The following is a 27,153-nucleotide window of genomic DNA, read 5'->3' as shown; positions in this document are numbered from 1 at the left end:
TGTGACTTTGCGAGTTTGCCGAAGCCGCGCCCAGTGACAAAGTGAAACTGGTGTTGAGCAAAGATCTTATAGCGAAGAAGGTCTTTGGTGTTGAGTTAATTCCCCGCGTCCGGGACCCTGGGCGAGGGTCTGGGCTGATCTGAACTGATCTGATCTGATCTGATCTGATCTGGGTCCCTGCCGATCCAGGTAAGCTCAGGTAAAACTTCACTGGGGAGTTAGAGTGTTTAAGAAAGATCTGCTGGTGCTGGGAAAATGGAAGGTTAGACAAAAATGCTGGAGAAACGACGCGGGCTTTGTGGAAGGGGGCTGTGTGGGACCCCCGCGGGCAGTGAGACCCCCGGCTCTGGGTGGGGGTGTGGGTGTGGGGGTGGGTGGGGTGGCCGGGGAGGCCGGTCAAGGGTCCATGGATATCGGGTGGGGTTCGGGGCGGGATTCCCACACCAACAGCGGGTCTCTTCCGGGTTCCCCAATTCGGACGTAAGTCGCGACTGTCTCTCGCAACCGTGTTGCCGACGGGGCCTCCAGCAGCGGGAGACCACTGGAGTGGGGTCTCCGGGGGTCGCTTGCCCGGCCACGGGGATCCAGTAAAACGGCCCGCGTTTCCCCCGTCGGGAAAGCCTGCTGGGCGAATGGTGGAAAGAGGGAACTGCAAGCGCGGGTTTTACAAAGAAAAATGCGCTGGAGTAAACTCAGCGGGTCACGGAGCTTCTCTGGAAAGGAATCGCAGATGCTGGTTTACAAAGAAAAAAAAAAGACACGACGTGCTGGAGTAACTCAGCGGGTCAGGCAGTGAGTGTGGAAAGGAACTGCAGATAACCATATAACCATATAACAATTACAGCACGAAAACAGGCCATCTCGGCCCTACAAGTCCGTGCCGAAACAAATTTTTTTCCCCTTAGTCCCACCTGCCTGCACTCGTACCATAACCCTCCATTCCCTTCCCATCCATATGCCTATCCAATTTATTTTTAAATGATACCAATGAACCTGCCTCCACCACTTCATCTGGGAGCTCATTCCACACCGCTACCACTCTCTGCGTAAAGAAGTTCCCCCTCATATTACCCCTAAACTTCTGTCCCTTAATTCTGAAGTCATGTCCCCTTGTTTGAATCTTCCCTATTCTCAAAGGGAAAAGCTTGTCCACATCAACTCTGTCTATCCCTCTCATCATTTTAAAGACCTCTATCAGGTCCCCCCTTAACCTTCTGCGCTCCAGAGAATAAAGACCTAACTTATTCAACCTATCTCTGTAACTTAGTTGTTGAAACCCAGGCAACATTCTAGTAAATCTCCTCTGTACTCTCTCTATTTTGTTGACATCCTTCCTATAATTTGGCGACCAAAATTGTACCCCATACTCCAGATTTGGTCTCACCAATGCCTTGTACAATTTTAACATTACATCCCAGCTTCTATACTCAATGCTCCGATTTATAAAGGCTAGCATACCAAAAGCTTTCTTTACCACCCTATCTATATGAGATTCCACCTTCAAGGAACTATGCACGGTTATACCCAGATCCCTCTGTTCAACTGTATTCTTCAATTCCCTACCATTTACCATGTACGTCCTATTTTGATTTGTCCTGCCAAGGTGTAGCACCTCACATTTATCAGCATTAAACTGCTGGCTTACAGAGAAAAAGACACGAAGTGCTGGAGTAAACTTAGCGGGTCAGGGAGATTTCCTGGAAAGGAATCGCAGATGCTGGTTTACAGAGAAAAAAAGACACAAATTACTGGAGTAACTCAGCGGGTCAGGCAGCGTGTGTGGAAAGGAACTGCAGATGCTGGTTTACAGAGAAAAAGACACAAAGTGCTGGAGTAACTCAGTGAGGGTCAGGCAGCCTGTGAAAAGCAATTGCAGATGCTGTTTTTACAAAGAAAAACATTGAAACAGACAATAGGTGCAGGAGTAGGCCATTCGGCCCTTCGAGCCAGCACCACCATTCAATATGATCGTGGCTGATCATTCACAATCAGTACCCCATTCCTGCATTCCCCCCCCCCCCCCCCCCCCCGCCCCCCCCCCATATCCCTTGAGTCCGTTAACCCTAAGAGCTAAATCTAACTCTCTTTTGATAACATCCAGTGAATTGGCCTCCACTGGCTTCTGTGGCAGAGAATTCCATAAATTCACAACTCTCTGGGTGAAAAAGTTTCTCCTCATCTCTGTTTTAAATGGCATTACCCTTATTCTTAAACTGTGGCCCCTGGCTCTGGACTCCGCCAACATCGGGAACATGGTTCCTGCCTCTAGCGTATCCAACCCCTTAATAATTTCACATGTTTCAATAAGATATCCTCTCATCCTTCTAAATTCCAGAGTGTACAAGCCCAGCCGCTCCATTCTCTCAGCATATGACAGTCCCGCCATCCCGGGAATTAACCTGGTGAACCTACGCTGCACTCCCTCAATAGCAAGAATGTTCTTCATCAAATTAGGGGACCAAAACTGCACACAATACTCCAGGAGTGGTCTCACCAGGGCCCTGTACAACTGCAGAAGGACCTCCTTGCTCCTAAACTCAAATCATCTCGCAATGAAGGCCAACATGCCATTATCTTTCTTCACTGCCTGCTGTACCTACATGCTTACTTTCAGTGACTGATGAACAAGGACCCCCCAGATCCTGCTGTACTTCCCCTTTTCCTAACATGACACCATTCAGATAATAATCTACCTTCCTACTTCCCCTTTTCCTAACTTGACGCCATTTAGATGGTAATCTGCCTTCCTGTTTTTTATACCAAAGTGGATAACCTCACATTTATCAGCACTAAACTTCATCTGCCATGCATCTGCCCACTCCCCCAACCTGTCCAAGTCACCCTGCATTCTCATAGCATCCTCCTCACAGTTCACACTGTCATCCAGCTTTGTGTCGTTTTCAAATTTGCTAATGTTACTTTGAATCCCTTCATCTAAATCATTGATGTAAATTGTAAATAGCTGCGGTCCCAGCACCGAGCCTTGCTGTACCCCACTAGTCACTGCCTGCCATTCTGAAAGGGACCCGTTAATCCCTACACTTTGTTTCCTGTCTGCCAACCAATTTTCTATCCATGTCAGCACTCTACTCCCAATATCACGTGCCCTAATTTTACCCACTAATCTCCTATGTGGGACCTTATCAAATGCTTTCTGAAAGTCCAGGTACACTGAGTCCACTGGCTCTCCCTTGTTCATTTTCCCAGTTACATCCTCAAAAAATTCTTGTAAATCCATGCTGACTCGGACCGATCCTGTTACTGCTATCCAAATATGTCGCTATTTCCATCTTTTATAATTGACTCCAGCAACTTCCCCACCACCGATGTCAGGCTAACTGGTCTATAATTCCCTGTTTCTCTCTCCCGCCTTTCTTAAAAAGTGGGATAACATTAGCTACCCTCCAATCCACAGGAACAGATCCTGAGTCTATCGAACATTGGAAAATTATCACCACTGCATCCACGATTTCTAGAGCCACTTCCTTAAGTACCCTGGGATGCAGACCATCAGGCCCTGTGGATTTATCAGCCTTCAGTCCCATCAGTCTACCCAACACCATGAAAAAGTTACTTTTATAACTACTAAACCAGGTTCGCTTCTTAATAAACAGACACCACACAAACTGTTTGGTAGACCAGTTCAAAACTTTACTTAACATCGGCCGATGGAAGGGAGCGAGAATTCCAGCTAAGTGACCAATGTAGACACTTAACTGTGCTCAGTCCCCTTCTCCGAACAACAGAATTACATTGACTTAAATAGGGTTTTTACCCCCTTAGCACATTCCACAGACATTAGTCATGGTCAGAGGTACAGGAAAAGGTTTCCACAGAATGCATCACATCAAACCTTTTGTTTACATGGTACAAGATATACTAAAAACATTGGCCATTTGCTTTAGGTCATTTTATCTCCAAATAGACCACCCTAGCTCTTTTCGCTGCTTCCTCTCTGTCACTTGGTCCCTCATAAACATAGGCCATTTGTTTACAAAGATGTGACTAGCTATTTCTCTCTTCCTTTATTGCCACCTCCCCCATAAACATTGGTCATTTGGTTTATGGCATCTTACTTCAAAGATGTGACCAGCTATGTCTCTCTTCCTCTCTGTCACTTCCTCACTTGGGAGACAATGTTATAGGATTTATTATCTCACACACCCCGCAACCTAAGTAAAGCCTAATTTGACACTAAATATAAACTGTAAGCTAGCCCAGAAACCAATTTAATATCTTCTTATATTTTTAACTAAAATTCGGCTTCATCAACCATATCCTGCCTAATGTGGATTTCCTTCAGTTCCACCGTCACCCCAGATCCTCTGGCCACCACTATATCAGGAAGATTGTTTGTGTCCTCCTTAGTGAAGACGGATCCAAAATATCTACTGACTTGGCCTCCACCGCCCTCTGACTAAAGAGATTCAATAAACAACAGGTGCAGGAGTAGGCCATTTGGCCCTTCGAGCCAGCACCACCATTCAATGTAATCATGGCTGATCATCCACAATCAGTGCCCCGTTCCTGCCTTCTCCCAATATCCCCTGACTCCGCTATTTTTAAGAGCCCTATCTAGCTCTCTCTTGAAAGCATCCAGAGAACCGGCCTCAACCGCCCTCTGAGGCAGAGAATTCCACAGACTCACCACTCTCTGTGAGAAAAAGTGTTTCCTTGTCTCCGTTCTAAATGGCTTACCGCTTATTCTTAAACTGTGTGTGGCCCCTGGTTCTAGACTCCCTCAACATCGGGAATATGTTTCCTGCCTCCAGCGTGTCCAAACCCTTAACAATCTTATATGATTCATGTATTCATTATATGTATTCCTCCTCACCTCCTTCCAAAAGAACGTCCTTTAATTCTGAGGCTGTGACCTCTAGTCCTAGACTCTCCCACAAGTGGAAACATCCTCCCCGCATCCACTCTATCCAGGCCTTTCACTATTCTGTACATTTCAATGAGGCCCCCCCCCCCTCCCCCTCATTCTTCTAAACTCCAGCGAGTACAGGCCCAAACGCTCATCGTATGTTATCTTGCTGCAGGTCCAGCCAAGAGTAATGTTGTGGGTCTGATGGTCGGTGATTGGATGAGGACTTTCTCAGGATGATGTGGAGCTGTCTTGGATCGATACTTCTGCTGCTCATCGCAAACTCTCTGGGTAAGACGTAAGATAGCTCCTGCATCTGCCCTGCTCCAAATATCCTTTTGGGGATTAAAGTCAGTCCCGAGCATGGATGATCATGGCTGATCATCCAAAATCAGTACGAATTATTACAATCGAGCCATCCTCAGTGTATAGATACCTGAAGGTTCACCAGACTGATTCCTGGGATGGCAGGACTTTCATATGAAGAAAAACTGGATAGACTCGGTTTGTACTCACTAGAATTTAGAAGATTGAGGGGGGATCTTATAGAAACTTACAAAATTCTTAAGGGGTTGGACAGGCTAGATGCAGGAAGACTGTTCCCGATGTTGGGGAAGTCCAGAACAAGGGGTCACAGTTTAAGGATAAGGGGGAAACCTTTTAGGACCGAGATGAGGAAAACATTTTTCACACAGATAGTGGTGAATCTGTGGAATTCTCTGCCACAGAAGGTAGTTGAGGCCACAGTTCATTGGCTATACTTAAGAGGGAGTTAGATGTGGCCCTTGTGGCTAAAGGGATCAGAGGGTATGGAGAGAAGGCAGGTACAGGATACTGAGTTGGATGATCAGCCATGATCATATTGAATGGCGGTGCAGGCTCGAAGGGCCGTATGGTCTACTCCTGCACCTATTTTCTATGTTTCTATAATGTGAATAACTTAAATAGTGTTCACTGCAAAATAAAATCAAGTTTGATCATAGATAGTACCAGAGTCTCCAATGAGGTAGATGGGAGATCAGGACCTGCTACTGAAAGTAAGCATGCAGGTACAGCAGGCAGTGAAGAAAGCAAATGGCATGTTGGCCTTCGTAACAAGAGGAGTTAAGTATAGGAGGAAAGAGGTCCTTCTGCAGTTTGTACAGAGCCCTAGTGAGACCACACCTGGAGTATTGTGAGCAGTTTTGCTCCCCTAATTTGAGGAAGGACATTCTTGCTATTGAGGGAGTGCAGCGTAGGTTCACCAGGTTAATTCCCAGGATGGTGGGACTGTCATATGCTGAGAGAATAGAGTGGCTGGGCTTGTATACTCTGGAGTTTAGAAGGATGAGAGGCGATCTTATAGAAACTTATAAGATTATTCAGGTACACATAAATGCTGGAGAAACTCAGTGGGTGCAGTAGCATCTATGGAGCGAAGGAGATAGGCGACGTTTTGGGCCGAAACCCTTCTACAGACTGATCATTCAGATTATTCAGGACGGATTCAGAATGGGAGGGGGAGTTGAAGTGCTGAGCAACTTGGAGATCTGGTTGGTTATTGCGAACCGAGCGGAGGTGTTGGGTCGAAGTGATCGCCAAGCCTACGCTTGGTCTCACCGATGTAGAGCAGATGACACCTAGAGCAGCGGATGCAATAGAAATATAGAAATATAGAAAATAGGTGCAGGAGTAGGCCATTCGGCTCTTCGAGCCTGCACCGCCATTCAATATGATCATGGCTGATCATCCAACTCAGTATCCCATACCTGCCTTCTCTCTATACCCCCTGATCCCTTTAGCCACAAGGGCCACATCTAACTCCCTCGTAAATATAGCCAATGAATTGGGCCTCAACTGCCTTCTGTGGCAGCGAGTTCCAGAGATTCACCACTCTCTGTGTGAAAAATGTTTTTTCTCATCTCGGTCCTAAAGATTTCCCCCTTATCTTTAAACTGTGACCCCTTGTTCTGGACTTCCCCAACATCGGGAACAATCTTCCTGCATCTAGCCTGTCCAACCCCTTAAGTATTTTGTACGTTTCTATAAGATTTACCCCTCAGTCTTCTAAATTCTAGCGAGTACAAGCCGAGTCTATCCAGTCTTTCTTCATTTGAAAGTCCTGCCTTCCCAGGAATCAGTCTGGTGAAACTTCTCTGTACTCCCACTATGGCAAGAATGTCTTTCCTCAGATTAGGAGACCAAAACTGTACGCAATACTCCAGGTGTGGTCTCACCAAGACCCTGTACAACTGCAGCAGAACTGCAATAGATGAGGTTGGAGGAGGTGCAGGTGAACCTCTGCTACGATCGTATTGAATGGCGGCACTGGTTCTATGGGCTGATTGACCTGCTCCTGCACCTATTTGTTTACTGTTTCTATCCCCCCCTCCCCCCTCCCTCCCCACAGGTGAGTTTACAGTGAAGACCCCACTCGAGCCAGTGGTGGCAACGTTCAACACGGATGTGATCCTGGATTGCCAACTGGTGCCGACCGAGATGCCGCCGGACATGGAGGTGCGATGGTTCCGCACCGACTGGTCTCAGGTTGTGCACCTGTACCGCAAGGGGAAGGACAACCCGGACGCCCAGGTGGAGCGCTATTCCGGGCGCACCCAGCTCTTCCCTGACCAGTTTGTCCGGGGCAACGTCTCCCTGCTGCTCAGGAAGGTCAACGTTGAGGACCAGGGCAGGTACAAGTGTTTCGTGGTCTCCAGCGAACTGGACCAGGAGGGAATCCTCGACTTGAAGGTGGCAAGTGAGTCAAGGTCGCTGCTGGCCCAGGGGGGGGGGGAAGAAGAGAGAGATATAGAGAAGGAGGGGGAGAGGGAAGAGGAATGGGATGGTGGAGAGGAGCAAGGGAGAGGGAAGGTGTAGGAGGAGAGGGGAGAGGGAGGGGGTGTGGGAGGAGAGGGAAGGAGGAGGAGGGAGAGAGGGTGGAGGGAGGGGGAAGAGGAGAGGGAGGGAGGAGGAAGGAGATGGGAGAGATGGAGAGGGAGGGGGGTGTGGGAGGAGATAGAGGAGGAGAGGGGAAGGAAGGGGGAGAGAGGCGGTGTAGGATGAGAGGGGAGAGGGAGGGGGTAATGGGGAGAGGGGGTGAGGGAGAAGAGGGTGGGAGGAAGAGGGGGAGGAGATGGAGAGGGGGGAGGAGATAGAGAGGGAGGAAGGAAGGTGGGAGGAGGGGGAGCTGGAGGGGGTGAATGGAGTAGACGGGCCACCATGGTCCCCACTGACCACCACCTGCCCCCTCAGGCCAGGGCCACCAGCCGGTGGTGAGAATGTCGGGCTACGAGGGCAGTGCCATCCAGCTGGGCTGCCAGTCGGAGGGATGGTTCCCCGAGCCTCGGGTGGAGTGGAGGGACGGCGAGGGGAGGCTGCTGGATGGACACGAGGACACCGTGAAAGTGGGAATGGACAAGTTACTGGCCGTGCAGAGCTCGCTGACCGTGACCAGCGGCCAACGCGGACCCTACAAATGTTCCATCGGCAACACCCTGGTGGGGACCACCACCCACGCACAGCTGGACATCTCAGGTGTGTATACCCACATAGACAATAGACAATAGGTGCAGGAGGAGGCCATTCGGCCCTTCGAGCCAGCACCGCCATTCAATGTGATTATGGCTGATCATCCCCAATCAGTACCCCGTTCCTGCCTTCTCCCCATATCCCCTGACTCCGCTATCTTTAAGAGCTCTATCTAGCTCTCTCTTGAAAGCATCCAGAGAACTGGTCTCCACCGCCCTCTGAGGCAGAGAATTGCACAGACTCACAACTCTCTGTGTGAAAAAGTGTTTCCTTGTCTCCGTTCTAAATGGCTTACCCCTTATTCTTAAACTGTGTGGCCCCTGGTTCTGGTCTCCCCCAACATCGGGAACATGTTTCCTGCCTCTAGCGTGTCCAAACCCTTAATAATCCTATGTGTTTCCATAAGATCCACTCTCATCCTTCTAAACTCCAGAGTGTACAAGCCCAGCCGCTCCATTCATCTCAGCATATGACAATCCCACCATCCCGGGAATTAACCTGGTGAACCTACGCTGCACTCCCTCAAAAGCAAGAATGTCCTTCCTCAAATTAGTAGCAATGTTACAAAATTTTGAGATTTTAAAAATCAAGTCTGCAATTTATCCCATCAGATAAAGCATAAAATGAAGTTTAATTTGACACCTAATTCACTTTCATATCTCAAGTATTTAAAAAGTATGGCCATTTTCATACTCGGAAATTAGCATCTTGTTCCCTATTGATTTTCTACGGACATAACAAAAAAGTTGTGATCGGGGGCAGTCAAAAGCCCATAATTTTCTTAAAAATTAAGAGAACGGAATGAAATTTTCAGTTATCATAGATTGAAGCATTCTGAAACAAATATAAAATAATCTTACATGGATGACCTGAAATTAAAGCATATAATTAGTTAGTTACCCAATTGTAGCTAATTTCAAACTTAAATTACTAGATCTAAACATCTATCTATTTCTTAATAAATGATTAACATTTTTAAATAGCCTAAGTGTCCAAATAATATTCACAAATAATTCACAATAAAACATGATTTTTAAATCTTATTGACATTAATTTATAGGCCAAATGGAAGGAATTTAGTGTTCAATTGCTGTAAATTAAAGTCCATTTAAATCAGCTTTCTAGTGGGTTCCTGTGAACGCGCTGGTTTAGAACGTTCACATTGCAGTGGATTTGTGCCCTCAAATGCCCAGAAAAGTACTGTGGGATATAATGGGGCCCAAATTAGCTACCCACAACATTAAACTTTGTATAAAGGGATCTTAAGAAGCCCCTTTTAATGTAAAAATAAACAGCCTACCTTCTGTTGTCCCCTGTATGAGATCCGTCCTGTTGCTGGCAGTCGGGGGTTTAGAGGTTAATTTTTAATCTACTATAACAATTATATAAAGCCCTTAAAGGTAATAATAGCTAAACCGACGGAATCTTCCAGCGATTTTTCATTTATAATTAACTAGGCTGAACATCCTTGATTTGAACAGCCTAGGGGAAATCGCATTTTAAACCTGCCCCCTTCTAAACGGCGCCAAATTCGCTGGGATTGATTTTCAGTGACGCTTCAGGTAGGCTTTGCAACATACCTAAAATTAGGGGACCAAAACTGCACACAATACTCCAGGTGGGGTCTCACTAGGGCCCTGTACAACTGCAGAAGGACTTCTTTGCTTCTATACCCAACTCCTCTTGTTATGAAGGCCAACATGCCATTGGCTTTCTTCACTGTCCGCTGTACCTGCATGATCACTTTCATATTGTATTGTACACACCAATCTTGTCTCTTGTCTCCACAGACGCCTTCTTCCCAAGCACCTCAGGTTGGATGGTTGGCTTCTGGGTCATATTCTTTGTTCTTCTGGCGGGCGTTGCGGCAGCTTTGTACGGCTTCAGGAGGGCACGGGAACAGGATGGGAGGATGAAAGGTAAGATCTGAGCGGGACCATTTCGGGGCCAGGGTCAAGAACTGTACAGCACAGAGCAGGCCCTTCAGCCCAACTTGCCCATACTAGCCAACAATGTCCCATCTACACTAGTCACAGAGTGATACAGTGTGGAAACAGGCCCTTCAGCCCAACTTGCCCATACTGGCCAACAATGCCTCATCTACACTAGTCACTGAGTGATACAGTGTGGAAACAGGCCCTTCATCCCAATTTGCCCACACCAGCCAACAATGTCCCATCTACACTAGTCCCACCTGCCTGCGCTTGGTCCATATCACTCGGAACCCCTCCTATCCATGTACCTGTCCAAGTGTTTCTTAAAAGATTGGATAGTCCCAGCCTCAACTACCTCCTCTGGCAGCTTGTTCCATACACCCACCACCCTCTGTGTGGAAAAGTTACCCCTCAGATACCTATTAAATCTTTTCCCCTTCACCTTGAACCTATGTCCTCTGGTCCTCGACTCCCCTACTCTGGGCAAGAGACTCTGTGCATCTACCCGATCTATTCCTCTCATGATTTTGTCCACCTCGATAAGATCTCCCCTCATCCTCCTGCGCTCCATGGAATAGAGACCCAGTTTGATCGGTGGACAGCATGGACTTGATGGGCTGAAGAGACCATTTCTGCGCTGTATCTTACTGGGGCCGGTGTCTAACCCTTTGACAGTGACGATAATGGTTATAAGGGATAGGAGCAGAATTAGGCCATTCGGTCCATCAAGTCTACCCCGCCATTCAATCATGGCTGATCTATCTCTCCCTCCTAACCCCATTCTCCTGCCTTCTCCCCACATCCCCTGACACCCGCACTAATCAAGAATCTATCTATCTCTGCCTTAAAAATATCCACTGACTTGGCCTCCACAGATTCACCACCCTCTGACAAAGAAATTCCTCCTCATCTCCTTCCAAAATGAACGCCCTTCAAATTCTGAGGCTGCGACCTCTGGTCCTAGACTCTCCCACCAGTGGAAACATCCTCTCCACATCCACCCTAACCAGGCTTTTCACTATTCTCGACGTTTCAATGAGGTTTCCCCTCATTCTTCTAAACTCCAGCGAGTACAGGCCCAGTGCCGACAAACGCTCATCGTATGTTAACCCACTCATTCCTGGGATCATTCTTGTAAACCTCCTCTGGACCCTCTCCAGAGCCGGCACATCCTTCCTCAGATACAGGGCCCAAAACTGCTCGCAATAGACAATAGACAATAGGTGCAGGAGGAGGCCATTCGGCCCTTCGAGCCAGCACCGCCATTCAATGTGATCATGACTGATCATCCACAATCAGTACCCCATTCCTGCCTTCTTCCCATATCCCCTGACTCCACTATCTTTAAGAGCCCCATCTAGCTCTCTCTTGAAAACATCCAGAGAACCGGCCTCCACCACCCTCTGAGGCAGAGAATTCCACAGACTCACCACTCTCTGTGAGAAAAAGTGTTTCCTCATCTCTGTTCTAAATGGCTTACTCCTTATTCTAAAACTGTGGCCCCTGGTTCTGGACTCCCCCAACATCGGGAACATGTTTCCTGCCTCTAGTGTGTCCAAGCCCTTAACAATCTTATATGTTTCAATAAGATACCCTCTCATCCTTCAAAACTCCAGAGTATACAAGCCCAGCTGCTCCATTCTCTCAGCATATGACAGTCCCGCCATCCCGGGAATTAACCTGGTGAACCTACGCTGGGCTCCCTCAATAGCAAGAATGTCCTTCCTCAAATTAGGGGACCAAAACTGCACACAATACTCCAGGTGTGGTCTCACTAGGGCCCTGTACAACTGCAGAAGGACCTCTTAGCTCCTCTACTCAACTCCTCTTGTTATGAAGGCCCACAGGCCAAAACTGCACACAATACTCCAGGTGTGGTCTCACTAGGGCCCTGTACAACTGCAGAAGGACCTCTTTGCTCCTATATTCGATTCCTCTTGTTCTCACAATATTCCAAATGTGGCCTGACCAGCGCCTTATAGAGCCTCAGCGTTACATCCCTGTTTTTCTGCACAAGCCCTCTTGATATCAATGTTGGCATTCAGTTTGCTATCAACTCGACCGAATGAAGGGACCATCCAGACAGGGGTTGGCTGGCGAGGGCATTATTAGTCCAGTTCTCACCACAAACCTCTCTCCCTCTCTTTCAGATCTGAGCAATCGACCAACAATCAGCGGTAAGTCACTATTTAGACACTATTTTTTTTCGTTGAATTTATTTATTAGAAGCAATTGTACAAGGATAAGGCGATTGTCATGACAGTTATACAATTATTATACTGCTTCATTTTTAACATTGAAACCTAAATCCAAAAAAAAGAGAAAAAAAGGAAAAAATAGAGAAATAAGGAGAATGAAACATAGAAACATAGACAATAGGTGCAGGAGGAGGCCATTCGGCCCGTCGAGCTTGCACCGCCATTCAATATGATCATGGCTGATCATCCAACTCAGTATCCCATCCCTGCCTTCTCTCCATACCCCCTGATCCCTTTAGCCACAAGTGCCACATCTAACTCCCTCTTAAATATAGCCAATGAACTGTGGCCTCAACTACCTACTGTGGCAGAGAATTCCAGAGATTCACCACTCTCTGTGCGAAAAATGTTTTTCTCATCTCGGTCCTAAAAGATTTCCCCCTTATCCTTAAACTGTGACCTCTTGTTCTGGACTTCCCAACATAGCAAGAATGTCCTTCCTCAAATTAGGGGACCAAAACTTTCTGCATCTAGCCTGTCCAACCCCTTAAGAATTTTGTAAGTTTCTATAAGATCCCCCTCAATCTTCTAAATTCTAGCGAATACAAGCCGAGTCTATCCAGTCTTTCTTCATATGAAAGTCCTGACTTCCTAGGAATCAGAAATGAAGAAAGAAGTAAAATAAAAGAAAGCAAGGAAAATATCCCTAAGCTACCAAGGAAGTGCAAAAGGAAAGAAAATAAATAAGAAAAGATACACCCTTCTCCCCCCTCACCCATCCATGGCATCTGGTTTAAATTTGTGTTTAACCATCCTGTTGTTGCAATAATTCAGTAAAAGGTAATCATGTCTTGAGAAATTGATCTGCTTTTTCAGCCAAGCCAAGCCTAATGTTTTCTAAATGTAGTATCTCGTACATATCTGTAATCCACATCTTCACTGTAGGGACTGTTGTCTTTTTCCAAAATTTGAGTATTAGTTTTTTTGCCGTTATTAGGCCGTAGTTGGGGAAACGTCTTTGAAATATTGTTAGCTTAGAGCATGCCTCAATACATACCTAATGTGATCAGTTTTATATCTGGGTCCAATTTAATATATTTTAAAGAAGATATCAAATATTCCCCTCCATCCATTTGGACACTTTATTGGGGACAGAGATTTACCCATGCCGACCAATTTGGCACTTTGGCCGAGTTGGCCATTATCAACGTTTGGCCAACCTTGAACCCCTGATGAACTTACGCTGCACTCCCTCAATAGCAAGAATGTCCTTCCTCAAAATAGGGGACCAAAACTGCACACAATACTCCAGGTGTGGTCTCACTAGGGCCCTGTACAACTGCAGAAGGACCTCTTTGCTCCTATATTCAATTCCTCTTGTAATAAATGCCAACATGCCATTCGCTTTCTTCACTGCCTGCTGTACCTGCATGCTTACTGTCATTGACTGATGTACAAGGACCCCCAGACCCCGTTGTACTTCCCCTTTTCCCAACTTGACGCCATTTAGATAGTAATCTGCCTCTGTTTTTGCTGCCAAAGTGGATAGCCTCACATTTATCCGCATTAAACTGCATCTGCCATGCATCTGCCCGCTCCCCCAACCTGTCCAAGTCCCCCTGCATTCTCATAGCATCTCATAGTCGCCGGCAGTCGGCTGTAAAATCGCCCAAGTGCGACAGGCCCTGAGCAAGAATGAGGACATCTCCCATGCCCTGGTAGGGGAAGTTTGGGTGAAAGGACTTAGCCGGCAGTGTGAGTGGTGATTAAAACCGCCTGTTCTTCTCTCTCCAGATTACGAATCTCTGCGCATTACTCTCGGTAAGTGACTTTGAACCAGCCAAAATCGGGGGATGGGGGTGGTGTGTCCATCTGCAGTGAGCTGGTGGAAGCGGACACCTCGGACAATCAGTCAATGGATGTTCCCTCTCCCTCCCGATGCCACTCCACTCATTCCAGTGGAGGAGTTCCGCGAGTTCATCCAGGCCATCGATGGAGGCCAACATTCAAGGCGGCCATCTTTGTTACAGGCGCCAGTGGCAGAGTGCTGGAGAGGTCGGCCATCTTTGTTGTTGGCAGGGACGTCGATGAACTGCGCTGGGGGCGGCCATCTTTGGTGCAGGCACCTGGTGCACAGAGTTGCTTAAGGTTTAGATTCAAGATTCAAGAGAATTTATTGTCATGTGTCCCAGATAGGACAATGACATTCCTGCTTTGCTTCAGCACAACAGAACATAGTAGTCATGAATAAATACAGAACAGATCAGTGTGTCCATATACCATTGAAAAAAAATATACACACTAAATAAGCAGATAAAGTGCAATTGGCTATTAATGTTCAGAGTTTTGTTTGAGTTGAGTTTAATAGCCTGATGGCTGTGGGGAAGCAGCTATTCCTGAACCTGGATGTTGCAGTCTTCAGGTTCCTGTACCTTCTACCTGAAGGCAGCGGAGAGATTAGTGTGTGGCCCCTGGTTCTGGACTCCCCCAACATCAGGAACATGTTTCCTGCCTCTAGCGTGTCCAATCCCTTAATAATCTTACATGTTTCAATAAGATGCCCTCTCATCCTTCTAAACTCCAGAGTGTACAAGCCCAGCTGCTCAATTCTCTCAGCACATGACAGTCCCGCCATCCCGGGAATTAACCTGGTGAACCTACGCTGCACTCCCTCAATAACAAGAATGTCCTTCCTCAAATTTGGAGAACAAAACTGCACACAATACTCCAGGTGTGGTCTCACTAGGGCCCTGTACAACTGCAGAAGGACTTTGCTCCTATACTCAACTCCTTTTGTTATGTCCTGCTTGGGTTGCTCCTGGGCCTGGGCAAGCTGGCCATCTGCGAGTCACGGAGCCAGGCGGAAGAGGGCTTTGGCCGAATGAGATTCTTGCCCCTTACCGAGGTTGTATGTTAGTTATTCCAAATCTGTAACAGTTGTGTGATGATTTTGTAACATGGTGGTGGGTATATCACCATGGTTTTGGTTTAGGATTTGAGTATAGGAGCAGGCAGGTTCTACTGCAGTTGTACAGGGTCTTGGTGAGACCACACCTGGAGTATTGCGTACAGTTTTGGTCTCCTAATCTGAGGAAAGACATTCTTGCCATAGAGGGAGTACAGAGAAGGTTCACCAGACTGATTCCTGGGATGGCAGGACTTTCATATGAAGAAAGACTGGATAGACTCGGCTTGTACCCGCTAGAATTTAGAAGATTGAGGGGGGATCTTATAGAAACTTGCAAAATTCTTAAGGGGTTGGACAGGCTAGATGCAGGAAGATTGTTCCCGATGTTAGGGAAGTCCAGTACAAGGGGCCACAGTTTAAGGATAAGGGGGAAGTCTTTTAGGACCGAGATGAGAAAAACATTTTTCACACAGAGAGTGGTGAATCTGTGGAATTCTCTGCCACAGAAGGTAGTTGTGGCCAGTTCATTGGCTATATTTAAGAGGGAGTTAGATGTGGCCCTTGTGGCTAAAGGGATGAGGGGATATGGAGAGAAGGCAGGTACAGGGATACTGAGTTGGATGATCAGCCATGATCATATTGAATGGCTGTGCAGGCTCGAAGGGCTGAATGGCCTACTCCTGCACCTATTTTCTATGTTTCTATGGTAGACACAAAATGCTGGAGGCAGGAAACATGTTCCCGATGTTGGGGGAGTCCAGAACCAGGGGCCACACACAGTTTAAGAATAAGGGGTAAGCCATGTAGAACGGAGATGAGGAAACACTTTTTCTCACAGAGAGTGGTGAGTCTGTGGAATTCTCTGCCTCAGAAGGCGGTGGAGGCCGGTTCTCTGGATGCTTTCAAGAGAGAGCTAGATAGGGCTCTTAAAAATAGTGGAGTCAGGGCATATGGGGAGAATGCAGGAACGGGGTACTGATTGGGGATGATCAGCCATGATCACATTGAATGGCGGTGCTGGCTCGAAGGGCCGAATGGCCTACTCTTGCACCTGTTGTCTATTGAAACTCAGTGGGTGGGGCAGCATCTATTGGAGAGATGGAATTGGCGAAGTTTCGGATCGAGACCCTTCTTCAGACGATGTCTCTATGTCTCCATGATGCTCATCTATGTTATGTTTTCCCTCACAGCCAAACAAGAGACCCAAGCAGAACTCGGTAAGTGTGAGGGGAGGGGGGGATCTGGGGCGCACCCGCATGCTAAATCAGAGGAGAAAAGTGCCGGCTCTGTAGAGGGTCCAGAGGAGGGTCACGAGAACGATCCCAGGAATGAGTGGGTTAACATACGATGAGCGTTTGACAGCACTGGGCCTGTACTTGCTGGAGTTTAGAAGAATGAGGGGCAGGGGGGGACCTCATTGAAACTTACCGAATAGTGAAAAGCCTGGATAGAGTGGATGTGGAGAGGATGTTTCCACTAGTGGGAGAGTTTAGGACCAGAGGTCACAGCCTCAGAATAAAAGGACGTCTCTTTAGGAAGGAGAGGAGGAGGAATTTCTTTAGCCAGAGGGTGGTGAATCTGTGGGATTCATTGCCACAGAGGTGGTGGAGGCCACAAGTCAGTGGGTATTTTTAAAGGACCTGTCCCACTTGGGCGATTTTTCAGCAGACTGCCAGCTGCTGCCCAGTTAGTGGCACTCACCTGAAAAAACGGAAACTGGAACACCGACTGTCAGAGTGGAATGCACGCACGCACACGCACTCACGGATACACACACACACGTACGCACACACGTACGTACACACGCACACACGTACGTACGCACACACACACACACACAAGTACACGCACACACACACGTACACACATACACAACACACACACACGTACACGCACACACACGTAGACGCACGCACACGTACACGTACGCACACGAGCACGCACACACAAGCACGCACGCACATGCACATGCACGTACACACACAAGCACATGCACATGCGCACGCACATACACACGGATATACACACCCACACACGGATACACATGCGCACACACACACACACATCGCAAAGGTGGGGACAGGGCAAGCGGGGGGAACGCTGTCTGAAATACACATGGTGCAAAGCCAAGGTGATACAGACACACACCGCGATGAACAGGAAGGTTAACACGGCTAGCACAGTGTACGGTAAGTCCTTTAAAGGGGGGGGGGGGGAAGAAGGAGGGGAGACACGTTACGAAGTCAGGCAACATTTAATAAGCCAGAGATACACAGCTGTGAAGTTCAGCGGGCATTTAACATTCCCGGTTGGTTTTCCTTGGTTCTGAAACCTCGTGCTTACGTTTTTCCCACCCAATGAGCCAATGAAAATCCTGGTCAGCAAAGGCAATGAACTAAAACTAGCTACAACTGCCTCGACTGCCCGTAACTACATGGTGACCCCACTGCCACTGCACATACCACTACAGAATAGATGATTTTCTCCATGGCGACCAATTTTTGGTCAAAAATCATTTTTCTCCATGTTGTAAGATTTGTGGCGACCTTACTGAGGCCGCGACTAGTTCCCAGAATGCGGGAACTCCTTTCGGCCACGAAGGAGACTCACCTGCGACTACCAACAAACATGTGGTGATCGCAGAGTCTGGTGCACTCGCCTAAAAAGTCGCCTAAGTGGGACAGGCCCTTAATAGATAGGCCCGAGATAGATAGATTCTTGATTAGTGCGGGTGTCAGGGGTTATGGGAGAAGGCAGGAGAATGGGGTTGGGAGGGAGAGATAGATCAGCCATGATTGAATGGCGGAGTAGACTAGATGGGCTGAATGGCCTAATTCTGATCCTATCACTTATGAACTTGCAAACATGCGTCGGACTTGCGTTGCCCGCGATTCTGGCTGATGTTCTCTTGTCTCTATTTCAGAGAAGCAGAAATATTTGGAAGACTTGGGTAAGGAACGCCGTTGGAGAAAAGCATGGGAAGGGTTTGGGGTGGGGTGTGGGTGGGGTTACAGAGTGATACAACACGGAAACAGGCCCTTCCTTCAGCCCAACTTCCCACACCGGCCAACAATGTCCCATCTACACTAGTCACAGAGTGATACAGTGTGGAAACAGGCCCTTCAGCCCAACTTGCCCACACCGGCCAACATGTCCCCATCTACACTAGTCACAGAGTGATACAGTGTGGAAACAGGCCCTTCAGCCCAACTTCCCACACCGGCCAACAATGTCCCAGCTACACTAGTCCCACCTACCTGCGCGTTTGTCCCATATCCCTCTAAGAATAAAGGGTCGGCCATTCAGAACGGAGACGAGGAAACACTTTTTCACCCAGTGAGTTGTGAGTCTGTGGAATTCTCTGCCTCAGAGGGCGGTGGAGGCGGGTTCTCTGGATACTTTCAAGAGAGAGCTAGATGGATCTCTTAAAGATAGCGGAGTCAGGGGATATGGGGAGAAGGCAGGAACGGGGTACTGATTGGGGATGATCAGCCATGATCGCGTGGTGCTGGTGTACGGGGATCACCGCTGGTCGGCGCGGATGCGGTGGGCCGAAGGGCCTGTTTGCGTGCTGGATCTCTTAACGTCTCGAGGTCAGAACCCTTATTCGGACTGGAGTGATATGGTGGCCGCAACAACAGGACTCCAGTCTGAAGAATAGTTCGTAACCGAAACGTCTCCTATCCTTGTTCTGAATGGATGAAACGAAAATGAACCTAATGAAAGAATTGTCACTTGCACCAAGTACTGTGAAATGCTTTGTGTTTTGGGATAGAACCTCATGCCCCCCTCCTCCTCCCCTCCCCTCGCCCCCCCCCCCCCCCCCCCCCCCCCCCCCCCCCCCCCTCTCCCTCCCTCTCTCTCTCCTCCCCCCTCCCTTCCCCCCCCTCCCCCCCCCCCCCCCCCTCCCTCCCCCCCCCTCTCCCCCCCTCCCTCCCTCCCTCCCTCCTCTCTCTCCCTCCCTCCCTCCCTCCCCCCCCCCTCCCTCTCCTCTCCCTCTCCCCTCCCTCCCTCTCCCTCTCTCTCCCTCCCTCCCTCTCCCCTCCCTCTCTCCCTCCCTTCCTCCCTCCCCTTCCCCCCCCCCCCCCCCCCCCCCCCCCCTCCCCTCCTCCCTCTCTCTCCTCCCACTCCCTCTCTCTCCCTCCCTTATTCGGACTGGAGCGATATGGTGGCAGCAACAATAATACTCTACTCCCCCCCCCCCCCCCCTCCTACCTTCCCCCCCCTCATCCCCCCTCTCTTTCCTTCACCCCCCTCTCCCCCCTCTCTCCCTTCCCCCTTCCCTCCCCTCTCCCCTCCCCCTCTCCCCTCTCCCTCTCCCTCCCCCTCCCCCCCCTCCCCCCTCTCTCCTCCCCCCCTCTCTCCCTCCCCCCTCTCCCTCTCTCTCGCCCTCTCACTCTCCCTCTCTTTCTCCCTCACTCTCTCCCTCCCTCCCTCTCTCTCCCTCTTTCCTTCCTCTCTCTCTATCTCTCTCTCCCTCCCTTCATATCTCTCCCCCCTTTCTGCCTCTATCTCATCCCCCCCCCCCCCCCCCCCTCTTTCTCTCCCTCTGTCCCTCTCCCTCTCTCTATCCCTCCCTCTCTCCCTCCCTCCCTCCCCCCCTCTCCCTCTCCCTCTCTCCCTCTCTCTCCCTCCCTTATTCGGACTGGAGCGATATGGTGGCAGCAACAACAATACTCCACTCCCCCCCCCTCTACCTTTCCCCCCGCCTCTTGCCCCCCCGCTCCTCCCCCCCTCTTCCCCCCCTCTCCCCCTCCCTCCCTCCCCCTCTCCCCCCTCCCCCTCTCTCTCTCTCCCCCCCCCCCTCTCCTCCCTTCTCTCTCCCCCCCCCCCTCTCTCCCTCCCCCTCTCTCTCCCTCCCTTCCCCCCCCCCCCCCCCCCCCCCCCTCTCCCCCCCCCCCCTCTCCCCCCCCCCCTCCCTCCCCCCCCCCTCTCTCTCCCCCCCCCCCTCTCCCCCTCCCCCCCCCCCCCCCCCCCCCCCCCCCCCCCCCCCCCCCCCCCCCCCCCCCCCCCCCCCCCTCCCTCCCCTCCCCCCCTCTCCCCCTCTCTCTCCCTCCCCTCCCCCTCTCCCCCTCCCCCCCCCCCCCTCGTCTCCCCCTCTCCCCCCCCCCACCCTCTCTCCCTCCCCCCCCCTGTATGGGTGACCCCAGGGCTCTGTGCCACCTGTAGGTTTAATCTGTGTTTTCCCCCTCTTCTTGCAGTGAAACAACAGGACAAGGCTAAAGCAGGTAATCGACATCTCCTGCCCGACATTGATGTCGTCCCGAGACTGTAGTGACGGAGGGGGAGATGAGGGGGGAGGATGATGGCAGGGAGGAGGGGAGGGGGGAGGGGGCAGGTGAAGAAGGGAAGGGAGGAGGGAGGGAGGGAGGGAGGAGGGGGGGACAAGGGGGAGGGGGACAGATGAGGAAGGAGGGGAGGGAGGGAGGGGGAGGGGGAGAGAAGAGGGGGAGGGAGGGAGGGAGGAGGGGGGACAAGGGAGAGGGGGCAGGTGGGAGGAAGGAGAGGGGGGGGGGGAGAGAGGGGAGGGGGGGAGGGGAGGGGAGGGAGGGAGGGGGAGGGGGGGGGAGAGGGGCAGGTGAGGAAGGAGGGGAGGGAGGGGGAAGGGGAGAGAAGAGGGGGAGGGAGGGAGGGAGGAGGGGGGACAAGGGAGAGGGGACAGATGAGGAAGGAGGGGAGGGGGAGGGTGAGAGAAGAGGGGAGGGAGGGAGGAGGGGGGACAAGGGAGAGGGGACAGATGAGGAAGGAGGGGGGAGAGGGGAAATGGATGAGATGAGGGCATGGGGAGGGAGGGGGGGGGCAGGGATGAGGGGAGAGCTACAGGAGGGAGAGGGAGAGGGAGGGCAGGGGGAACTGAGAGACTTTAAGGGGCATGTCGGCATCGACCTCTATCTGCCTGTTGTTATACAAACACACTGACCACTAACCATATCACAACCCCGTTTCTTGCAGAATACAACAAACTTCTCCATTCCATCGGTAAGTTGCTGGTGAAATCCCCCCCTTTACCTTAGCAAGGTTGCCTCCTACCTGCCACACGTGTCACATGTAGTCTTGTTTAATTTAGAGATTTACAGCGCGGAAACTGACCCTTCGGCCCAACGGGTCCGCATCGACCAGCGATTCCCGCACAATAATACTATCCGACACACACACACAATACACAATAGACAATAGGTGCAGGATGAGGCCATTTGGCCCTTCGAGCCAGCACCGCCGTTCAATGTGATCATGGCTGATCATCCCCAATCAGTACCCCGTTCCTGCCTTCTCCCCCATATCCCCTGACTCCGCTATCTTTAAGAGCCCTATCTAGCTCTCTCTTGAAAGCATCCAGAGATCCGGCCTCCACCACCCTCTGAGGCAGAGAATTCCACAGACTCACAACTCTCTGTGAGAAAAAGTGATTCCTCATCTCCGTTCTAAATGGCTTGCCACTTATTCTTAAACTGTGTGGCCCCTGGTTCTGGACTCCCCCAAACATCGGGAACATGTTTCCTGCCTCTAGAGTGTCCAAGCCCTTAACAATCTTATATGTTTCAATGAGATCACCTCTCATCCTTCTAAACTCCAGACTGTACAAGCCCAGCTGCTCCATTCTCTCAGCATATGACAGTCCCGCCATCCCCAGGAATTAACCTGGTGAACCTACGCTGCACTCCCTCAATAGCAAGAATGTCCTTCCTCAAATTAGGGGAATCCTGCACCTATTTGCTATGTTTTCTATGAAATTCCCCGCCCCCCCCCCCCCCCCCCGACTTGCAGATCTTCTGGGAAATTACGGAGAGGAATTCCCAAAGGAAAGGCAGAGGAACTCAGCGGGGCAGGCAGCATCTGCGGAAGGAATGGGCAGACGATGTTTCGGGTCGGGACCCTTCAGCAGACTAATGAAGTACTGACATAGGAATGCTATTTTATCGGAAAGTTATTGTCAAGCTCGAAAGTGTTCAGAGAAGATTTACGAGGATGTTGCCAGGACTAGAGGGTGTGAGCTACAGGGAGAGGTTGAGTAGGCTGGGTCTCTATTCCATGGAGCACAGGAGGATGAGGGGAGATTTTATAGAGGTGTACAAAATCATGAGAGGAATAGATCGGGTAGATGCACACAGTCTTTTACCCAGAGCAGGGGAATCGAGAACCAGAGGACATATAGTACCTTTTGGCACATTGGCCTTCATCAGTCAGAGTATTGAGTTTAGAAGTTGGGACGTCATGCTGCAGTTGTATAAGACGTTGGTGAGACGGCATTTAGAATATTGTCACCTATCCATGTTCTCCACAGATGCTGCCTGACCCGCTGAGTTACCTCCAGCACTCTGTGGAATCGTCACCTATCCATGTTCTCCACAGATGCTGCCTGACCTGCTGAGTTACTCCAGCACTCTGTGAAACGTCACCTATCCATGTTCTCCACAGATGCTGCCTGACCCGCTGAGTTACTCCAGCACTTTGTGACCTTTTGTTTATTAGCCAGCATCTGTAGTTTAATGTTTCTACAGTTTATCTTGTATTTGTGTACGGCACGGACCTTGTGGGCTGAAGGGCCTGTTCCTGTACTGTACTATATTCTAACATGTTCTCTCTCTCTCTGTTTCAGAATGGGGAAAGATGATGAGATGTGCAGGTAAGAATGCTGCCCAGTCTATCTCCCACATTCTTGCCATAGTACAGAGAAGGTTCACCACACTGATTCCTGGGATGTCAGGACTTTCATATGAAGAAAGACTGGATAGACTTGGTTTATACTCGCTAGAATTTAGAAGATTGAGGGGGGATCTTACAAAAACTTACAAAATTCTTAAGGGGTTGGGCAGGCTAGATGCAGGAAGATTGTTCCTCGATGTTGGGGAAGTCCAGAACAAGGGGTCACAGTTTAAGGATAAGAGGGAAGTCTTTTAGGACTGAGATGAGAAAAAAAATTTTCACACAGAGAGTGGTGAATCTGTGGCATTCTCTGCCACAGAAGGTAGTTGAGGCCACAGTTCATTGGCTATATTTAAGAGGGAGTTAGATGTGGCCCTTGTGGCTAAAGGGATCAGGGGGTATGGAGAGAAGGCAGGTACGGGATACTGAGTTGAATGATCAGCCATGATCATATTGAATGGTGGTGCAGGCTAGAAGGGCCGACTCCTGCACCTATTTTCTATATTTCTCTGAAAAGCAGAGGGGAGGGGGGATCATAGGCCTAGTGTGGCCAGCGCCGGGCACTCCCCTTGGCCAGACCGACAGGAGAGGTGGGCATGATCTACCGAGAGGTCCACCTCCACTTTCAGCGTGGCGGAGGGTCCCGACCCAAAATGCCACCTGTCCATGTTCTCCAGAGATGCTGCCTGACCCGCTGAGACACGGCTGCACTTTTATCTATCTTCTGAGTTGGGCATGGTTGGGTATGTGGTCTTCTTGGGCATGGTGGGGTTGGTGGGTGTGTGGTCTTGGCCATTGAGTTGGGCATGGTGGGGTTGGTGGCTGTGTGGTGCTATGGGCATGATACCTGTGTAGGGTTTGGTTGGCATGGTGCAGATACACCCTGGTCTGGGCAGGGGGCTGGGCGGTGCGAGGGTGACCTTGTCGGGTGCAGGCGGGCATGGGCGTGGGAGCGATGGTGTCTAACCTCCCCTGACAAGGCTTTGCTTCCAGTCACAGTTCACCTGGACCCCGAGACGGCCAACGGCAACCTGCAGGTGACGGAGGATCTGATGTCCGTCTGCGATGCCGGCGGCTGCCACAACGTAACTGAGAACGTCAAGAGGTTTGATCGTTTCCCCTTCGTCCTGGCGCAGGAGTCCTTCACGGAGGGCAGGCACTACTGGGAGGTGACGGTGGACAGCTGCCACAATTGGGACTTGGGAGTGGCGCGCGAGTCGGCCGAACGCAAGGGCAAGGTCACCCTATGCCCAGAAGATGGCTACTGGGCCATTGGCTGCAGCTGGGACAGGTATGAGGTGAAGGACAAGGTGAACGTCGACCTACGCCTCCAGGAGGACATCAGCCGGGTGGGAATTTTCCTCAACTTAGACGATGGCCTCGTTTCCTTCCATGACGCCGGGCGCAAGCGGCAGGTCCACTCCGTCTCGGTCGCCTTCCAGGAGCCCGTCTACCCCTTCTTCTGCCCCTGGAGGTCACGGACGCCCATCCGAATCACTCCTGTCCCAGTGGAGGAGTGACGGCTCTGCCCTTACGGATGAACCGGACACTTGTACACAGCGCGGGAATGTACAAGTGTCCCGTTCATCCGGGTACGGGTGGGGGGCTGTTTGTATGTGTGTGTGTCTGTTGCCCTTGCTTGGTGTATCATCAGGCAATCGTGGGTGACCATCAGTCAAGCAATGGTGTTGGACCATCAGTCAATGGATGACACATCATCAATCAATGGTGTTGGGCCATCCGGCAATGGTTGGAGACCGTCATTCAGTGGTTGGTGACCATCATTCATTAATTGATGGACCATCAAGAGATGGTTGATATACAATCAGGCAATGGATGGAGACCATCATTCAATAGTTGATGGAGGCCATCAGTCAATTGTTGATGTAGGTCATCAAGTCAATGGATGGCGGATCAGCAATAAATGGTGTTGGACCATCAGGCAATGGATGGAGACCATCAGGAGAAGGTTGATGACCATCAGCCATTGCTTATTTTAGTTCAGTTAGTTTAGTTTAGTTCTGTTTATCATTGTCACGAGCCGTCCCCAGTGTTGAGAAAGGATAATGGGTATACAATGTTGTGCAAGATAAAGTCCAAGTTCAAACATGCAAGTTGAATCAGTGGTAAGGAAAGCAAATGCAATATTAGCATTTGTTTTTGAGATGACTGATATAAAAACAGGGATGTAATGCTGAGACTTCATAAAATGCTAGTCAGGCTGCATTTGGTGTATTGTCAGCAGTTTTGGGCCCCATATCTGAGGAAGGATGTGCTGGCTGTGGAGAGGGTTCAGAGGAGGTTCACGAGAATGATGGGGTTAACTAACACATGATGAGCGTTTGATGGCGCTGGGCCTGTGCTCGCTGGAGTTTGGTAGGATGAGAGGGAACCTTATTGTAACTTACCCAATAGTGGAAGGTCTGAATGTGGAGAGGATGTCTCCATAAATGGGAGAGTCTAGGATCAGAGGGCATCGCCTCAGAATAAAAGTGTACTTTTAGAAAGATGAGGAGGAATTTCTTGTCAGAGGCTGGTGAATCTGGATTTCTTTGCTGCAGACGGCTGGAGAGGCCAAGTCATTGCACACTTCTTAAAGCAGAGATTGGCAGGTTCTTGATTAGTAAGGCTGTCAAAGATTATGGGGAGAAGGCAGGAGAATGAGGTTGTGAGGGAAAGATAGATCACCCAAGATTGAATGGCCTAGGAGCCTCGTTGGCAGGAAACATGTTCCCGATGTTGGGGGAGTCCAGAACCAGGGGCCACACACAGTTTAAGAATAAGGAGTAAGCCATTTAGAACAGAGACGAGGAAACAGTGGTGAGTCTGTGGAATTCTCTGCGTCAGAGGGTCCGGTTCTCTGGGTGCTTTCAAGAGAGAGCTAGATAGGGCTCTTAAAGATAGTGGAGTCAAGGGATATGGGGAGAAGGCAGGAACGGGGTACTGATTGTGGATGATCAGCCATGATCACATTGAATGGCGGTGCTGGCTCGAAGGGCCGAATGGCCTCTTCCTGCGCCCATTGTCTATTGTGTCGTGTGTTCAGGTTCGCTGGCAGTGAAAGCTGGCAAGATTATCAGCAATTAACTATTTAACTGCCGTAAGGATTGCTGATTTCAGTTCATGACGCGGATAGATCTACATCTCCGAATACAGATTTGAAAAATTCTCTTTTAAGGGGCCTTCTCTTCTATTTCTACTTTCCTCTTTCTCTCTTCCTTTTTTTATTTTTTATATACACACTTCACGTTTTTCTACTCTCTACCATCTATTTTTCCACTTTCTCCCCTTTCTATTGCTTTCTTTTTCTTGTTCTGCTTACTTCTTTCTTATAACATAAAACTAGAGGTTGTACATAGAATGGATTACGGTATTACATAGTTGGCACCTAAAATTAGGTGCCACTGTACTGTTTTGTGCTGTATTAACTTCTAATAAAATAAAATAAAAAAACAAAAAAAAAAAAAACTATTTTTTTAAAGTGGAGAGAGAGAGAGGAAACTAGTTCTGCCCTTTATGTGAACCTACATGCTTAGCTACTTTAGAATTAACAGCATTCCAACATGTTGGTGTTTTTAAATCAGTTGTTCCTGAGCCATGGATGATTTTTAAAAATACATTTAGCACCATGGAATGCATGTATGTTTTTTTAAATAATGTTCTACGAGATTTAATAAAAAATGACATCGCTTTGAATGAAAGACTCGATGTGAGTTTGCAATGACTTGACCCTATCTCTGCCTGTGTTGGGTGTAGACCTCTGGGAAGGTGGGGGAGTCACGGTGGTGCAGCAGTAGAGTTGCTGCCTTAAGGGCCTGTCCCACTTGGCTGTCATTTGTGCCTCATTTACGCATCATATGTAAAATGGGCCGACTCGTCCTGATGAGCGTGACGTTATTAGAATACCCTGCGGCGCGCGGCAACGCTTAGTTACGGACGTTGACTCAATGCACGCGTTACCCACGCACGTCGACCTATTTTACATGTGACACGTGAATGAGGCACGAATGCCAGCCCAAGTGGGACAGGCCCTTTACAGCACACACAGCGCCAGAGACCAGGGTTGGATCCCGACCACGGGTGCTTGTCCGTACT

The 27,153-nt window shown here is 49.6% G+C and overlaps 1 protein-coding gene across 2 annotated transcripts; it reads left to right on the top strand.

The window, feature by feature from the left end:
* On the top strand, nucleotides 1–26,759 carry LOC129715680 (butyrophilin subfamily 2 member A1-like). 2 transcript variants are annotated; one of them, XM_055665537.1, is made up of 13 exons: nucleotides 1–189; nucleotides 5,043–5,158; nucleotides 7,257–7,604; nucleotides 8,099–8,380; nucleotides 10,165–10,293; nucleotides 12,459–12,485; nucleotides 14,301–14,327; nucleotides 16,605–16,631; nucleotides 18,338–18,364; nucleotides 20,616–20,642; nucleotides 21,367–21,393; nucleotides 23,012–23,038; nucleotides 24,052–26,759. In XM_055665537.1, the coding sequence occupies exons 2-13, from the start codon at nucleotides 5,104–5,106 to the stop codon at nucleotides 24,576–24,578; spliced, it is 1,530 nt and encodes a 509-aa protein (XP_055521512.1). In that variant the 5' UTR covers nucleotides 1–189; nucleotides 5,043–5,103; the 3' UTR covers nucleotides 24,579–26,759. The 2 variants fall into 2 exon arrangements, with proteins under 2 accessions (XP_055521512.1, XP_055521513.1); XM_055665538.1 differs by having other exon boundaries at nucleotides 1–199.
* The last annotated feature ends 394 nt before the right edge of the window (nucleotides 26,760–27,153 follow it).

The sequence above is a fragment of the Leucoraja erinacea genome, unplaced genomic scaffold, assembly GCF_028641065.1.
Source record: "Leucoraja erinacea ecotype New England unplaced genomic scaffold, Leri_hhj_1 Leri_1317S, whole genome shotgun sequence".
NCBI classification, from domain to species: Eukaryota; Metazoa; Chordata; class Chondrichthyes; order Rajiformes; family Rajidae; genus Leucoraja; species Leucoraja erinaceus.
This window is presented reverse-complemented; position numbering and strand designations above follow the sequence as displayed.

Bases quoted from the DNA above. Each gene is read 5' to 3' on its own strand.
- LOC129715680 (XM_055665537.1), top strand. From the start codon at position 5,104: ATGATGTGGAGCTGTCTTGGATCGATACTTCTGCTGCTCATCGCAAAC. The intron at 18,365-20,615 runs GTAAGGAACGCC...CTCTTCTTGCAG, and splicing joins GAAATATTTGGAAGACTTGG to TGAAACAACAGGACAAGGCT. The intron at 21,394-23,011 runs GTAAGTTGCTGG...TCTCTGTTTCAG, and splicing joins CAAACTTCTCCATTCCATCG to AATGGGGAAAGATGATGAGA.